The sequence below is a fragment of the Salvia miltiorrhiza genome, chromosome 7 (assembly GCF_028751815.1).
Source record: "Salvia miltiorrhiza cultivar Shanhuang (shh) chromosome 7, IMPLAD_Smil_shh, whole genome shotgun sequence".
In the NCBI taxonomy this organism is placed as follows: domain Eukaryota; kingdom Viridiplantae; phylum Streptophyta; class Magnoliopsida; order Lamiales; family Lamiaceae; genus Salvia; species Salvia miltiorrhiza.
In genome coordinates, this window is record NC_080393.1 from 47,912,922 (window position 1) to 47,930,344 (window position 17,423).

A 17,423-nucleotide genomic window follows, 5' to 3' on the forward strand; every position below is an offset into this window, starting at 1 on the left:
TGAAGCCTTGTACATGAAAATTTTAGAAAGTAGGTGGCATGGGATTCAGTTGGAGGACTTTTTGCTTGGGCTACATGGAAATTTTCAGTAAATGGGTGGCATAGGATTAAGTTAGAGGACATTTTGTTTGGCTGGCTCTGATGCAATGATGTTTTTTTTTTAAAATATCCGAGACTCACTGGTTCTGGTTTATTAAGACTAGAGATGCGAGTTTGGGTCACCAAGTTGCAGTCTGCCTAGCCCCTTTGCAGGGCTGGTGGATTATGATTATTCCAACTGTCCCAACCCACATCTCCTTGCATCATGAAAGCTTATTGTTTATGCTTTTAAGATTTTCTTGTACATGAACTTAAATGTATACGAAAGAAGCCTACCGATGTTGGTGGGATGGAGGGCTTTCTCTACTTTTAATGTGATTCTGGATACTTGAATCCTTATGAATTTGAACGAGCAATAAGATATTAGTAGGCCATGGCATAAACAGATGATATTTTGACAGAACCTATAGTATCTTACCAAATTGCTTACCAATTATAAGTACTTAGAAGATGCAGTTGAATGGAACTACTGCCTGTTTTATGCTCTTTTCCGAAAACGACCTTTTAGTAATCTGACATGTATCTTAGTATTCTTTTGGTTTGTTCCGCGAAGGAACAATCTATGGATATCCTTCACTGAAGATTAAAAAGAACTATTCCACATTATATCCTTTGTTTTGAAGTTCAAAGTTCCAGAACTGTCTATATTATGGAGTAAAGGATTAGCAGCAGCGACTCATATCTTTTTCTCCTTATACACTGCTAGTAAATTTGTTTCCTACTAAGGCTAAGAATAAATATTTCATATGGCATCAATCTGACAATTGATATGCAAAAAGGCTTGACATTCCTTGAGCCATAGCTTTTTGCTTGTTACTTAGCTATTGTATGGTCCACCACTTAATATCAGTAGCACCATCCTCCAAGAAAGGTCTATGTAATCATGTTATGTCCTTTATCTGCCTTGGAGCTGAACTGTATTCTGTATAGCAGAAAAGTACTGTGCAGCAGATCATCAACATAACTAAAAAGAATGAAGAATTTAGTCCAAGTCTTGACTCTCAACCTATATTGTTGTCCTATATTGTTGTATGCAATCCACTTATTTCAGGTGGTACTAGGGTTTCAAAAAGTATGATTCTTGATAAGTGTCTCTTGCCGTTGTTTCTAGGATCCTTTGTTGGATAAGATCCGTGCTCATGTCATCTTTATTGAGCTTCCATTATTTGTAGAATTATTTGAAATCTTATGTATTACCTATAGTAGGCAACACTGTTGATGGCTCCAAAGCTCTTACCTATACAGTGCTTATTAATGCAGGCTTTGTCATCATATATTTTTATAGCAGCTAATGTCATTCTTCATGGGGAAAAGACTCAGTTTGGGCACCTAGATGAGCTGCTTCCCCCTATAGTTCCATTGCTGACATCTCATCATCACACTTTACGTGGATTTACACAGGTCACTCTTCATAAAATGGAGAATGTTTCTTACTTTCTTTATGTGGACCTCAGAATATTGTATTTTATCATTTGTATTAAATTGCAGATATTGGTGTATCATGTTCTTGAAAAAATGTTTCCTGATTCAAATCCTGCTGCCTGCTCTTCCATGTCCTTGGAAGGAAGGTGCTTTGTCGATTTGAGATACTATTTGGAGCACAACTCAGATTGTACACGGTAAGTTCATCATATTATGCGATTCTTGGAGTTTCTTTTATCAAGGTGAGGTCCGAGTTGCCTATTATTGCTACTACCACAAGGTCTCTCTTATATATCGGAGTCGGTCTGTCTCCCGCTAGTGTATTGTTGGTTTATTCTGTCTGATTAGGAAACTTTAAATTGTAGGCTGCTGGAATTAATCTATAATTGCGTTTAGCAACAGTCTAACAGAATTCCTCTAAGTTCCTGTCATGTGTGCTGTAATTTCCTACGGACCACTTTAGGTGGGACTTTCTCTCACTGGTGTTTAAAGTTGAAGGTCCATACTTAGTCAATATGTGTTCGATGGAGTGACAAGTAGAGTTTGTTATACTTTGTAACAGTTGCCAGATAGGGAAAATAAGTAAACAGGGGTTGGTACTTATTGTAAATTTTTAGTAGAAAAGTCCAATTCAAAGGGCCTAATTTTGTATTATCTGTATTAAATACAGCAGGTTTCGCCCTGCACAATATTGATTCTTTGTATTGTTTAAGTCTGGACATGAGCAAGTCTAAACTTGGTACTGCTGTGTTTTTCTTCTTGGTATTGAAGGTTGGATATACTGTGATTCTTTCTTTATTTGTGATCTTTATCAATTATCAATGCAGGTTAAGAGTTTCCATGAACAGTTATCTTGATTCTTTTGATCCAATTAAGTCTGTATCTCCAGCTGGGATTTTTACTAACAGGGTGGCGGTGGAGGTCAGTTGTGATTAACATTTTCTGCTCTTTCTTTTAGGGGTCGTTTACTTTGCGTGATTGATAAAATACATGATTGAGTATTTTGTCCTTAAGATTAGGATTTTTCTAATCTCGCCCTTTCAATGGGATATGAATCAAAACTAGCTCAAATGATAGAAATTATCAAGGGCCTTGCCATTAAAGTAAACAAGACATTTTCTATGAACAAGTAGAAACTTTTTTATTCGTACTCGTATATCCTTTCCAATGTAAGCCTTCATCTCTTACGTTCTGATGATTGCCTATAGTATAGCGCCGTTTGGATGCCATTTAACTTTTTTAACAAAAAGAAACTAGTGACTAGCGATACAAATTGCTAGAGCTGGGACATTTGTTTTATTTGTCAATTGATGTTGGAATTCAATTCCCTGCTAGAGTTGGGAGATTTATTTCTTTATTTCGAAAAGACAAGATTTTATTTGATTTTAGTCTTCCAAATCTACGACAATTCGATCTAGGTTAGGTCACTCACTGGCTTATTAGAATAATATGAATTTAATTCCTTTTTTATGGTTGCACGCCAACCACATACTCGTGTATTTTAGGATAATGTTTTCTCCGTTGTATAGGAAAATAAACAATTTCTAACAAGCAATAGCTCTCCCTAGAGGAGGTAATCTGATCGAAGTATATACTTTATTATTTGCTTCAAAGTATCCATTGGGAACTCCTTTTTAGGAAGTCCCACTATGATAATGAGAATGGTTTTGCATATACATCCAAATTGGTATGAGATATAGATTTGTATATTGGTATATCTTATAGAACAAGATAGTGCTTTTCTAGTTTAGTTAGGACTCTTGTGTATATATAAGTTCTTTGATCAATAAGATGATATACAGAAAATTTCCCCAACATTATGTTTTTGTCATTTGATTTAACAATCTGATATATTTCTTCAGTTAGGCTTGTTAATAAGCCAAACCGAGTCAATCTCAAACTTGACTTTTTATTATCAAGTTGAACTCAAGCTTAATTTGCTGAACACATTCAAGGCTCATGTGCTAATTGGAATCCAACTTAATCAAAAAAGTCCAAATGCGCTATATAATTGTCTATTTAAATAATATCATTTCCTTTAACAAATAATTTATTCTATGCTAAAAAATGTGATAGAACTACCAAAATCTACTATTTCTTGTAATAATAAGATTAATAATATATTATATACTTATCAGCAATTAAATTAAAAAAATGTAAGGTAAATGTCAAATTTAAATTTCCGAACTCTTTTGACTACATGCGAGGTTGCTCACAAACTAATAGGCCGACTGATATCGAGTTCAAGCTTGATACATTTATGTGAATGAACCCAGTAAACAAGCTTATAAAGAACAAATTCGAGTATCTTGTCCATAGCTCTACTCATTTACATCCTTGTTATATGGTTAACTGTTTTTATCATTTCCAAGTATTCCATCTGGCCATTTCTTCCTCATTTCTAAACCCTCCATATTGTTGATATTTTTGTAGGAGCAAGAATTTGAATGCGTTCCGGCTACACTTATGGAACGAGTTATTGACTTTTTGAATGTAAGCAACCAGCTACTTCATTGCTCATTTTCTTGTAGGTTTGTGGCTTAAGCTTATAATTAATCATTACAGGAAACAAGGGAAGATCTTAGGTCATCTATGGCTAAAGATGCAGCTGCTATCCAGAGTGATAGCATCTGTATAGATGAAGGTCGTAAATGTAATGAAACATTAAATTACAATGGAGGTCATTCCACAAACCAGCTAGGGAAAGAATTACTATATGACTTCCAAAGAAAAATTTGCCTTTCCAAGAATGAACAGCTAGAAACGGGCTCAGCATCTTTCTTGGCTAATAGAACATCTCATGGATCTTTATTAGGTAAGTGAACATGAATAACTTGTTATGTGCTGCTCTTGCATTTAATTCCAGAAATCTTTCAAGTCCTATGCCAAAACCATTCACCTCTTATATTATTTTATAATTTACATAAATGTTTGTTTTAATCTCTATTTCAGTGTAAAAATACCTAATTTCAACTATTTATTTCCACTCATAAACATTTGTAGAATTTATATCTTCATTTGCAATTCTATATTTTCTTTTAACCCCTCGTATATTGTAACACGTAGACTCACTATGTCTAATTAGAAAATATTGTTTCATGTCATTGTTTCAGTGTTGCCAACTTACTGATGATGCATCACCCTAATAAGTAGTCACATCCATATAAATAGTCACATTGGACGTTTACAGTTTCAACTGAATATGAATGTGTGTATTTTTCTGTTCTTTAATCCCATTTTGTTGATGGGTTTCATTTTAAGACTTATTATTCGTTTTAGATAAAAAATGAGCCTAGCATTTTATTAAAGTGGTTGGTTCCATATTCACTTAAGACCTTCGTTTCCAAAGGAACTTTTCCAGTTTTCCACCATGTAAAGCATTCAAATCATATTTGTTTGATCAATTGTTGAAAATTTCGACATTGTAGATGGGGTCTGCTGCCATTATTTCTTAAAACCCTAAATTTTCTATTTTTTAAGCATCCATAATCATTTCAATGGGATCTAAACACTTATATATATTATTCATTTCTAACCACAAATTCAGTGTTTGGCCACTATAAAAATTAAAAGGTACGATCTGTCAACTTATTCTCATTTTCAAACCAGTGACTTTCAGTTTTCAAAATCACAAATCCACTAGTCGATTGCAAACTAACCTCCTTCGAAATATTCGTACCAATATCTCTTTAAACTTTAAAGACATTGCTAGTGTTCCCTTAGCAGATTTTTTTATTAAGATATATAACATGATTTTCCTGAATCATGAAATGCAGACATGGAAAATGAAGATAATCTTCTTGATCAGTTGCTAAATAATAGGGGAGTGATAGATGAGAAGTTAAAGGGAAGCAGGCAACAAATTATCCTTCAAGCATCCCTTATAGATCGGATTCCTAATTTGGCTGGATTGGCACGAACATGTGAGGTTAGTTAGACATACTTTGTCTGCTTACTCATGCTCGCATCCATACATGATTGACATTTTGCTTTGACTTGCTTAGTAAATTTTCTCTTTAGTACATCTCCATCGTGTTCAATAAATGACAGTCTTATTGATTCCAGGTATTTAGAGCAGCCGGACTAGTTATTGCAAATAAGAATGTACTAAATGACAAGCAGTTTCAACTTATCAGGTTATGATAAATTTGACCTCCGCATCTTTTATGTGTTTCTTATGAATGTTGTTAACTAAATTAGCTTTTATAAGCCATTCAAAAAGTCTCTTCAGCCTTCCCATTAATTGTCTTTTGGGACCTTTGTGGATATGGATGCCCATTTGTTAATCTCTCTTTGGTGGTTCGAATGTGATCTTTAGTTTGAAAAATTTATGTTTTCCCTACTCATGACTTTTTGGGGACGTACTTAACTTATAAGTCCACAGGACCATAGTCCTTGTATTTGACCATTAAGATTCATTCATTGATTAATATGATTATAATGGCCTTTTTAGAAAAGCCATCCATAGGTCTGGAGCAGATAGAAAACATTCTGTGAAACATTCTGTAATACTCTACCGGAATGAAATTTCTTGAGCAGATAGAAAACATTCTGTCTAGTTTACTATGTTCTTGTAAAGCTTCTAATATTTAATATGTTTCTTATCTCTCCTGTCTGTTTGTGAATCATGATTGCACTATGAACTGTCAATTTTATCACATTATTATCGTTTTCACTGCAATTTTGTTATGGGCTTTACATTTATATATCTCGAGGGGTTGCAATAAATATTACTATCACGTTTTAAATTGGACTTCTATAGTATTATACATGACTAGATTTTGGGTGATGTAGTTCCCTAGCCATCAAATATTGCAAAAATAAATTTTATGATACTATTAAAAATAATTTCTTCACAATCCCTATAATCTAAACTAAAGAAATCAAATTTCCTAATTTTCATATATTCATTTATTAGCATTTGTAAATGGCACTGAGACACCTTTCCTTATCAAATATCAGTGTAACAGCTGATAAGTGGGTTCCCATTGTGGAAGTCCCAGTGGAAAGTATGAAAATATTCTTGGAGAAAAAGAAACAACAAGGTTTTGCTATCCTAGGTCTGGAGCAAACTGCAAATAGCATACCGTTGGACCAGTACAATTTCCCTGCAAAGACAGTAAGTCATTCTCACACTGGCTTGATTAGTATGGTTGTTCAAATAGGTCTGTTTATTATGTACTAACTAAATGCATATATTTGCTCTAGCATCTGTGTAGGATCCCATTGCATTCTAAGTTTCTTTTATTTATTTAAAAATAAATAAAACAATCTTTGGAAGATATTACTGGGAATTCTCTGTGCTATTTGTAGGGGAAGGCTTAGATGCACCTGGTGTATGACTTACAGATTACACATTATTTTTACATCTATATTATTTATCCATTTATCTGGCTTGGAAGAAAGTTAAAATGTTTATGTAGCAAATATCACCCTTTTATATATTCAATCCCCCACTAACACACCACGTCAACTGAGTTATAACAGACTGTTGTGCATGGTTCGTTTGAATTGGATTAGCTGGTTTTGTAATTATTTTATGCTTTTACAATGGATGTAAGAAGGAAAATCCAGAAGCTGATATTTTATTTTCGTCCTGATATAAGTTTATCGCGGATTAGGCATAGAGCTATCACCCCTATCGTAATGGTTATCCTTGTGTTTTAATTCTTTTACCTGCATTGTATGATAGGGAATCTTTGGGATTCCTTTGCTTATTAAACAAAATCTGTCATTTTTATGGTTTTTCTGTGGAATGGGGATCTTAAGGAAGATAGTGCAGGAATAGTGGAAGCCTTATTTTTTTTGAAGATGTTGGTTTCTCTTGTCTGAAAGTTATTCCAGCATTATTGATGACCATGCTATATCAGATTCGTTTTATTATTAATATTATTTATGTATGAAAAGGTCATGATTCGTCATTACATTTTTTGCAGGTATTAGTTCTGGGTCATGAGAAGGAAGGAATACCTGTGGAGATAATCCACATGTTGGATGCTTGCATCGAGATCCCACAATTAGGTATTGTTAGGTCCCTTAATGTCCATGTCAGTGGCGCCCTTGCACTTTGGGAGTATACTCGGCAGCAGAGGTTGCGATAAGATGCTTTGAAGCCTTACTCGATCCGATAGAATCTGGTCGCTTGTTTGTACATTTACTGGTCATCATCATCAATGTTGTATAAAGATCAATTGGAGCTACAAATCGAGTCGTGTTCTCATGTTTAGAGTTTCTTCGAAGAAGCATGGGAGCATACCTCAGGCGTCCCGACGTATGCAAACCTCCTCATTTGTTAATCAGTTTGAAAATGCAGAATAACTTGTCTGAGGTTTGAACTCTCATTGAGCTTAAATATCAGTCTCGAAATACATTCAGTCCCCCATGCATCCTAATAATGCTTCCTAAAACTGGAACATATGTTGATGTTGACAAGACTTGTATGTTCTGTTTTCAGTTGTCAATTATTAGACTGAAATTTAATCTGGGTAGTTAGATATAATGAATGCAAAAAGCTAATTATCAAATGTTATTGTATTTAACTTATTATTTTGGTTGATTTTAGGTATGAAGTTTGTGTAGCTACTTGTTACAAATATTTAAATTTTGAATGCAATGGAATCAATTGTATTTTAATCTCGTTCTCGTTGGATTACAGGTTTTAAATAATTAATTAGTACATATTTTAATCAGAACATTGGCTAAAAATTGCAGTCTATTTATTTAAACCGTAGAATTTGTGTAAATAATAACTATGGTCAGCACTGTAGACTATGTATTACAACGGAAAACATAAGTCTTTGTATGGATCATAGTGAATAGCTACGTTTGAGTACCGTAGAGTATGAAAGACAATAAACAATAGTGTAGTATATGCGCATAGCAGTTGTAGACTATTTGCAACCGAATAATCTTTTTCCACCAATTCGCTCTACAGCTCGCCACGCATATAATGTACGTTTAAATTTCGTTGACTATGAAGCCAAATTGTAGCAAGTGTTATCAATATTGTATTCTAACACCACTAATTGAGAAATATTTACCATAAAATAGAAACTTATTGTTGTATAGTGAGAACCCTAATTAAGTTTTATTAAAAATAAATGATTTGCCCTAATTTTAGAATAATCAACCAAAAATAATTATTTTTAACTAAATATTATTCCCTCTGCCTACGAAATATTGTTCTAATTTGTCACTTTGGTCCGTTCACAAAAAGTTATCCTAATATATTTTAAATAATAATTTGTGGGTCTCATTCTTCACTCACTAACATGTGGGCTTTATTTTTCACTGACTAACTTAATTATTTTTTTCACTTTTCTTCATTTATGAGCCTCTTTCTCTACTCAATAAATTAACAATACTCCCTCCGTCCCAAACGAAATGACCTATTTCTTTTCGACACGTAGATTAAGAAATGTGTATAAAGTAGATAAAGTGGGTTGGTGAAAATTATTTAAATATTAAGTGTAGAGAGAGAGTATATTGCCAAAAAAGGAAACATAACATTTCGTTTGGGACAGCCCAAAAAGGAAAACATGACATTTCGTTTGGGACGGAGGGAGTACAATTTTTACAAACCCGTGTCTGCCCCCAAGACAACATTTCATGGACGAAAGGAGTACAAATTAAATATATAAAATTTAATTATAAACCCTTATTAGATTAGGTGAATTTTAATTTAAATTGTAAACCTAACTAAATCTTAGTGATGATAGGACATTAAGCGGGACATGAAAGTTAAGATCTTCCCATCTCGAAATGGCAGAAAATTATTAAGATGCACAATTCTGACATATGGAGGCAAAATATGGTAGTTAGCAATGGTGATGAGTAATGAGTAAATTGAACGGTTGGCCTGCATACTTTTTAATTCCTAATCTTCTTCATTTGGAAGTCCGCATTTTTTTAATCTTAAAATTGTAGAAAATCTGATTTTTCTTGTTTGGACATTCTACCTTATTCAATGAGACTCAATATTTCGATCCATCCAATGAACTAACTACCTTTGTCTCTTTATCTTGTTTATATTAAAGAAAGAGTAACTTTAATTTGATGACTCAAGTGTTCATACTACCAGCCAACCCTTCTCGTCTGCAAAATGGTTTCTCTCTCTCTCTCTCTCATTTTTGTTATTTGATTTGCATGTAAGTAAACATTTTCTTCTTTCGAGCCTTCTCGAAAAATCTTGAGAATGCAACATGGGTGTCACACAAATTTCAAGAAATGCGATTGCGAAGTTTTGATGAGGCCAGATTCTTGAATTTGAAATATGTCAATTCCAGAATTTTTTGAATTTTTTTTATTTTCGTTGTTCGTATATCTCTATTTTGAGCCCTTGTGAATCATAATTTTATAAATTATGCAATATATCTGCATTTTATTGGTGTTGATAATTGATGAAAATCCGAATGTGGTGCGTAGACAAGGAAGTGGTGTAGAGAGGAGGGTGTTGTAGTGGTGGTTTATGCGGAGAGACCGCGGCGGGAGAAACAAGGCGGGCGGCGGCGTTATCATCGGAATGTAGTACGAGGATACAACAGAAGAGCTGAGCTTCTTGACCATGCAAGGCATCTTCGCCCACCTGCACCACAATCTCATCCCCCATCCCAGGTCAATCTCGTTTTCCCTTACAACTCAACTGCAAAAATAAGGACTTTTCTCTTACGGCTAAGTTTTATCTTTACAATAGCAAAATCGATATTTAGATATAGTAACTCTATATCAAATGTATAAATATTACTCCCTTCGTCCCGTGAAGCTTGAGCAGTATTTCTTTTTGGGTGGTCCCACGAAGCTTGAGCATAGAGCACTTTCTTTATAGTATAACAATTTTTTTTTCCTTTATTCACCCTTTTCACTTTTTCACCTACCACACTTAACTCACAAAATATTGACTCCTTAAAACCCGTGTCGAAAACAAATTGCTCAAGCTTCGCAGGACGGAGGGAGTATGTCCTAATTTTTACTAGGGTGGTGACTTGTGGAATTTCTATACTTGGACAGGCTTTAACTACTGATGGAACAAGAAAGCAAAGCTCTTTGAGTTCCCCAACATGTTTCGACAAATGGAGCTTTTTCGTAACGAGGTTTCTCAGGTCTATGACGATCCCCAAAACCACCAAAGACAAGCATAAAAGGAACCATAAGAGCAATGTGGCCTCAACCACTAAGATCAAAGCTCTTGTAAATAGTCTTAAGGTAAAATTTGGAGACCTTATAAGTTTTCATCATATATAAATTTATACTCAATTCTGCCATACTTGTCAGTTGAAGAAACAGGGCAGCTTCGTATCGAAACTGCTCACAGCACTGCAGAAACGACGTTAGGAAATTAGATTAAGGTGGAAGCGACATTTCATGTAGACACCTTGTGATCTTTAAGCTTAAGGATGCATGCTAGCTAGGGATTGCAGGTTTTCAAAAAGTTTGGGTTATTCTTATAGTATAGCCCAAACTCTTATGTCAATACTAGACTTCTCGCCCACGAAAAAGCAGATGGAGGTGGAACGCTATGCCCCATTTTTTCATCAATTCCGCAGTCTATCGAGACATTGCGAGCGTCTTTTTTTTTTTTTAGCCAACTTGGTTGTGATTGTTATCTCATGTCATATTTTTTCTTTTCATTTGAATAAATCAGGCAGTGAGATTTCCCTCTTCCTACATTTATTCAACTAAAATGAGGGAAATCAACCAATTATCATAAGTAGAAAAAAATCTTCAATCACAATCAATCAATTATCATATAATGATATATGGAGATGATGTGGTTGAAGGGCTTATCTCGGTACCGTAAGGCTACTCCATTAGCAGAGTTCAAATTTTTTTACTCTAAACTTAATTACAAATATCACAAATATATTTTGTACTTAACAACGTTGTTCACTTAATAACTTAAGCTTATTTGTCTTAAAAATAGACATATAAACCAATAATATGACTACAAACAACCCATAAAGGTTTTAAATGCTAAAAAAACAACAATTTTTTTATTAACTTGCCCAATAATCATGGCTCATACTATTAAGCCGTGCTTATAAGCTCCTAAAAAACAAACAACTTGACAATGATTTGACAAAATAAATTTATAAACAATTTATAAGCTATAAATAAGTTATAATAGTTTAATAGTTTCCAATTTTAACAAAAATGTGTTTTAAAGCTCTGTGTATCGGTATACATATCTTGCATATGGTGAAGCAAATACATAAGTTCCTTAATCCCAACTCTTTCTTTGAGATAATCTTATAACCAACAATTAATTTACAAAAATAATCATACTACAGTTGACTATATCTATCGTATACTCTTCCAGTTTCGCCCCTCTTTAATTTCCGATCTCTAATAGGATTTTCTCTCTACATTGGAATTCTCAATTACCAAGACACTTGGATAACTTATGTTGGATTATAACTCTTTCTAAAATTAGTCTAGCCATAGATCCTCTTATTTAATCCCAACCACATTGTAAGAACATAAATTGTGCAGTGTGATCTGTTTGTTCATTAAGGGTACGTTTTCTTAGGTTGTAAAGTTTTCATTGAAAAATAATGGATAAGAAAATATGAGAAAATATTACTTCATTCGTCCCATTACTAATGTCCCAGTTACTATATTGGAACGTCCCACTAGTAATGTTACATACAATTTTGAGTAAAAAATTAACTATTTAAAATATTATTTATGGTGGGCACAACTCACTTTATACAACAACTCACTTAAAATAATCCTTAAATATCTTCCACCAACTCACTTTATGCACGAACTACACTTTTTCTTGATCTTCATGCCCAAAAGTAATATGACATTACCAATGGAATGGATGGAGTATATCTCCCTCTATTTTTATCATATGCTTACTAGAGATGAAAGTTGTTAGAGCGTCAAAGATACTTCATTACATTGTCATTATATAGACAAATTGCAAGTATCAACAAATGTACTTTTTGAATTAAGCACAATATCTTTCATTGTACTTGTTGTGTATGGAACAACTGGAATCTTAGTTATTTGTGGATTTTTAGCAGCTAATTTGAGGGTTATGAGATTCTTGTGGATATACTTGACTTCAAATATCCAAATTTTATGAAGTCTTATTGGATCGCGATTACAAATAAACTCTATTATCTTTGTTCCAGTTATATTCGAGATATAACTCTTATTAGGGTTCAGCTAATTAAAGATAATGAGGACAACATTTTCAGTAGCTGCTTTTATTGTTATTTTCCTGAGTTTTGCATAATATTTTCGTGTTTATTTCCAGATCATACTGCGTGAGCGTGTGATCTAGTTAGTCGCTTTTTCTATATTGTTCTTAAGCAATTGGAGTTGTGTTTTCTTATTCATTGTTGCTTTCATCAAGCTGCAAGTGGAAGATATTTTCGTAGGGTTGAGGTGGTGAAAGTGATGTATTCACACCTAGTGAGTAAGTCATTGTCTTGCTCTCAATTGTCCATTGTTGGTGAGATTTTGGAATGATATAGAGGCTAAGTAAGATCGAGTCTTATTGTGTAGGTCCTTCGTGTATCTTAACTTCATATAGTGGATCGTTTACCCTGGACGATGCCCCCCAGACGTAGGTGTTTTATCACCAAACTAGGTAATCATTCTTAGTGTATTGTTCTTTACTGTTTTAGTACATTTTGTGATATTGTATTTGCACACGTACTTACTTTGTATGTGTGCGAGATTTTATGTGTTTGGATAGGTGACAATTTCTATTGACATCAGAGTGGGTCACCCAAATTATCGGTGTTGATCATGTGTTTCCGCCGCCTATCCTATCGCTATTTATCGTGCGCTCGATGGCTTCTCAGAGAGAATGTGGATCTGTTGTTAGACCACCATTACTTGATGGCACCAACTTTGCTTATTGAAAAATACGTATGATTTCCTTTGTCAGATCTATTGATGAGAACACCTGCACTACTATCAAAGTTGGATGGTCTATTCCTAAAGATGCTGACAACAATGAGAATCCTAGAAACTAAAGATGCTAACAACAAATGAGAAGCCTAGAAACAAGTGAACTAGTGTTGAGCTTGCTACTTCAAACGTCATTTAGAATAAACTCAATTCTATTCAAACTGTTGTCGCTATGGATGTCTTCACCCTCATCTCAATGTGCACATCAGCTAAAGAAGCATGAGACGTGCTTCAGAATACATATGAAGGGAACTTAAAGGTGAAATGGCAATGTCTTCAACAATTGGCTGTCATGTTCGAGGAATTAAAGATGGATGAAACTATTAGTGAGTTCCACGTTAAGTTACAGCTATAGCCAATGAAAGTTTCTCGTTGGGGGATAAGATACTAGAAGAAAAACTTGTTCACAAAGTCTTGCGATCTCTTCTAGAAAGATTTGATTATAAAGTTACTACCATTGATGAAGCGAGAGACATCTCAACTATAAAATTGGAATAACTCATTTTTTTCATTGAGAACGTTTGAAATGAGCTTGAGATCTGAAAAGTCTAGAAGAAAGAAAAACATTTCTTTTGTTGCTGACTCTGGAAAACAAAAGTCTGCATTATACCTGATACTCAAGAAGAGCTTATTGAATCTTTCCTCTTGTTCATCAAAAACTTTGAAAAAGTTTTCAATCTATTCAAGAATGAGCAGACTTCGTCCTTGAAACTGGGTATTCAATATTGTGAGTGTAATGGACCTGGACACAATCAATGTGAATGGGCCAACACGCTAAAGAAATCACATAAACATAATAAGCCTTTTAATGTTTCTCGTAGAGATGAGGAGACAGACGACAATGGAAGTCAATATGAAGGGGAACATGTATCTCTCATTGTTCGACAAGAAAGGCGTACAAAGGAATTGGTATTTGTAGATGACCCTTCAAAACTAAAAGTGAAAAGTGATACAGACGCAGATACAATGGCCTAATTGAGAAAATTGAGAAACCTGTTACAATCGTTGTTCTTCCGACAGATGATACACATTGTGACACAGATGAGCTGGATGAAGAGTATCTTGTCAAAAACTATAAACTTATGCATCAGAAGTGTGTGTTTCTTGAAGTAAATAGATCCTTAGCGACTCAACTGAGTGAGGTGGTGGACGTCGTATACCACCAAATAATTCCTGCAGAATTATCAAAACAAATTAGTATGATGATAAGCAGGGTCGATCCCACAGAGAGCAGGTAAAATCATTCGATTCCCCAAAAATCTATAAATTTTGGTGATGCCACCACGCCTTAACTTTGGAGAAAATATTAATTAACTAAGAAAAGCAAATTAAATCAAATAAAATACGATTGAAGTAAATCAATAAAAAGGGTAATTCGGCTCAAATAAATCCACTCTAATTCAACTCTGATCCTCGACGCAATAATTAATCAATCCCTATCAACCAACCAGTTATAGGATACCGTGATACACACTGACATACCCCAATTCCTACTTACTATGTCGATAAACAGCTAGATACGCTAGTCTTGTCTATTTCCCTTATTAAAATATAACCTAGCTGGATACGCCAGTCTTAGATTTAATATTCTAACAGCATTAAGAGGAAGGAACCCAATTTAGACCAATTATCCTAGATACGCTAGTAATAATTAATCCACCAATTTATTCCTACTACAAACATGGTAGTTTTGTCACTAATCAGCCCTATTCTAACAATTACGGATTGGAGGTGCTAATTGACTGTAATCCAATTAAACCTAAGTTGATCAGGCTTAAATAAAATCATAATTATCATTGAACCTAGGAATTAATCGGAATCAATAGGAATCAATTTTAAACCAATTAGGTCTCACAGATAATTAAATCAGAGTTTCATTATTCTCGCCGAATTAAAAAGTTAGCTACTCATGCTTAAATTAAGAACAAGCAAAGAAATAGAAGTAAACATAAAACAAGAGAATAAATTAAAACGCAATAAAATAACTACTCTGGAATGAAAAGAGAAATCGTTTGTATTGAAAGCTAAAGCAAAAGTATGAACGTAATCAAAGTAAACTAATAAATCTAAGTCTAAGGTTGCGGCTGCCAAGGGAAAGTTGATCTTCAGGAAGGACAAAAATTAGGGCAAAAGATTGTGTATCTGAAAGACGAAAACTAAGCCTATTTATAGATCTCAAATTTCCCTAGATCACCATGGAAGTTGCCATGCAAAGCCGGACTCTAAAAGGAATAGAATCGTGTAAAGGAAGGTAAGTCCAACTGTGACGCGCGCTGCAAGTCATCTCCATTCTGGCCGAATTCGCGGCTCTCGCCAGAGGAACGGCTGTCGTCAGAGAAACGGACCTCGCCAGAGAAATAGCTATCGCCAGGGGAACGGGTCGCTCCAGAGAAATGGTGATTTCTCTGCTCTGGCTTTTGATCTCTCTGGCACTTATGATTCCTCTGGTATCTTGATTTCTCTGGCGCCTTCGATTTCTCTGCAGTTCGATTCCTCTGGCGCTTTCGCAGATTTCTCTGGATATGATTTCTCTGCAGTTCGGGCTTTTGATTTCTCTGGCGCTTTCGCGGATTTCTCTGCTCCTCTGGCGATTGGTTCCGCTGCTCTGGCTGGTGATTTCGCTGCTCTGGAGATTGGTTTCTCTGACGCGGGGCTTCGGCTGACTTCTCTGGTCTGGCTACAGAGTTATGCTAAAAACACCCTCTTTAGCCCCGAAATCTCCAAAATTATATTCTTCCATCTAAAAACCTAAATCTCCCGCGAAGCATCAAACAAGCCATAAAACGCACCAATTTCCAGAAGATTCTCTTAAAATAAAGCTTATATAAACCCAAAATTTAGCACAATTAAGCATAGATCATGAGGCAACTCAAGAAAGAGATAGTCTTAAATATTCAAATATTGCTCTAAAGGAAGAAAATGACGTACTTACTAATAAGTTCAAGCACCTAGACAAAATGATCAAGATGATAAACAATGGAACTGAGATACTTGATCAAGTTCTGAAAATTGGTCAATGTTCCAACAATAATGTTTGATGAGGATAAAAATATGCATTCCTTATTCATCGGTTGTCAACAACAGAAGCGAGGCTGATTCAGCCAGAACAAGGCTGATTTAGCCAAAACAGGGTTGATCCAGTCAAAACCAACCTGTTCGGCCTCAAATCAACCCTGGAGCAAGAAGGTTATCTTATCCCTATTAGGATACACTTCAAATCTAGGAGAAGATGCAATCGGAGAAGAATCCGAGCCTAAATCAATGTGAATATACGTGGATAAGCACAAGGAAGCATAGTTCGAGTAGAATTCGGTAATAGAGTCCTTTTCCTGCTAGATTCTTAGCATCTTGCCTATAAATAGAGGCATATATTTTAATTATTAGATCATCAAGCATTCAATAATTCTTGTAAGTTATTATTTCCCGAATCATAGTGAAAAGCATCCGAAAACCCCGTGGACGTAGATCCTTACGATCGAACCACGTAAATCTCGTGTTCGTTACTGCTTTATGTTGTTACTGTTATTTTTGGGCACAACAATGTTAGTCTTGGTTATAAAAATCATCGATGAAAACCTGAAGATGCCTACATTCAAAGCACGTTTGTTTCTGCCAAAAAGGAAGAAAAAGACAAGCAAGATGAAGCCAAACCTCATGATCAGAATAATAAGACCGTTAAACATTCTGAAAACAAGAAGTTGGCTCAGTCTCACACTCAGAATTCACAGTCTGTGTCAAATCGACAGGCTCTGTACTCTTCTTATCATGAAAATAACTTATTTGTTGCTATTTATCATTATTGTGATCGTCGTGGGCACATCAGACCTCATTGCAGATTTTATCTCGGTGATAGAAAGAAGATGACAAATTTAAGAACTTATCAGTCAAATAAAATCTCATCCTGGTAAGATCAAATTTTGTGCATCTGAAAAGTACAAAGACAAAATCCAGTATATAGCACAGAAATCACAGACTATT

The 17,423-nt window shown here is 34.7% G+C and overlaps 2 protein-coding genes across 4 annotated transcripts in view; both read left to right on the forward strand.

Moving 5' to 3' along the window:
• Positions 1-8,153, forward strand: part of LOC130993110 (uncharacterized) — a 49,523-nt gene extending 41,370 nt beyond the window's left edge. For all 3 annotated transcript variants that reach the window (XM_057917862.1, XM_057917860.1, XM_057917861.1), the window contains 9 exons: positions 1,359-1,499; positions 1,587-1,717; positions 2,348-2,441; positions 3,954-4,013; positions 4,086-4,335; positions 5,297-5,448; positions 5,586-5,656; positions 6,483-6,639; positions 7,457-8,153. In XM_057917862.1, coding sequence (XP_057773845.1) covers positions 1,359-1,499; positions 1,587-1,717; positions 2,348-2,441; positions 3,954-4,013; positions 4,086-4,335; positions 5,297-5,448; positions 5,586-5,656; positions 6,483-6,639; positions 7,457-7,621 — 1,221 coding nt within the window. In that variant the 3' untranslated portion in view covers positions 7,622-8,153. The remainder of the gene's footprint in view (positions 1-1,358; positions 1,500-1,586; positions 1,718-2,347; positions 2,442-3,953; positions 4,014-4,085; positions 4,336-5,296; positions 5,449-5,585; positions 5,657-6,482; positions 6,640-7,456) is intronic.
• A 1,254-nt stretch (positions 8,154-9,407) lies between these two features.
• On the forward strand, positions 9,408-11,014 carry LOC130993111 (uncharacterized). The gene is made up of 4 exons (XM_057917863.1): positions 9,408-9,624; positions 9,945-10,133; positions 10,527-10,721; positions 10,791-11,014. The coding sequence occupies exons 1-4, from the start codon at positions 9,622-9,624 to the stop codon at positions 10,848-10,850; spliced, it is 447 nt and encodes a 148-aa protein (XP_057773846.1). The 5' UTR covers positions 9,408-9,621; the 3' UTR covers positions 10,851-11,014.
• The last annotated feature ends 6,409 nt before the right edge of the window (positions 11,015-17,423 follow it).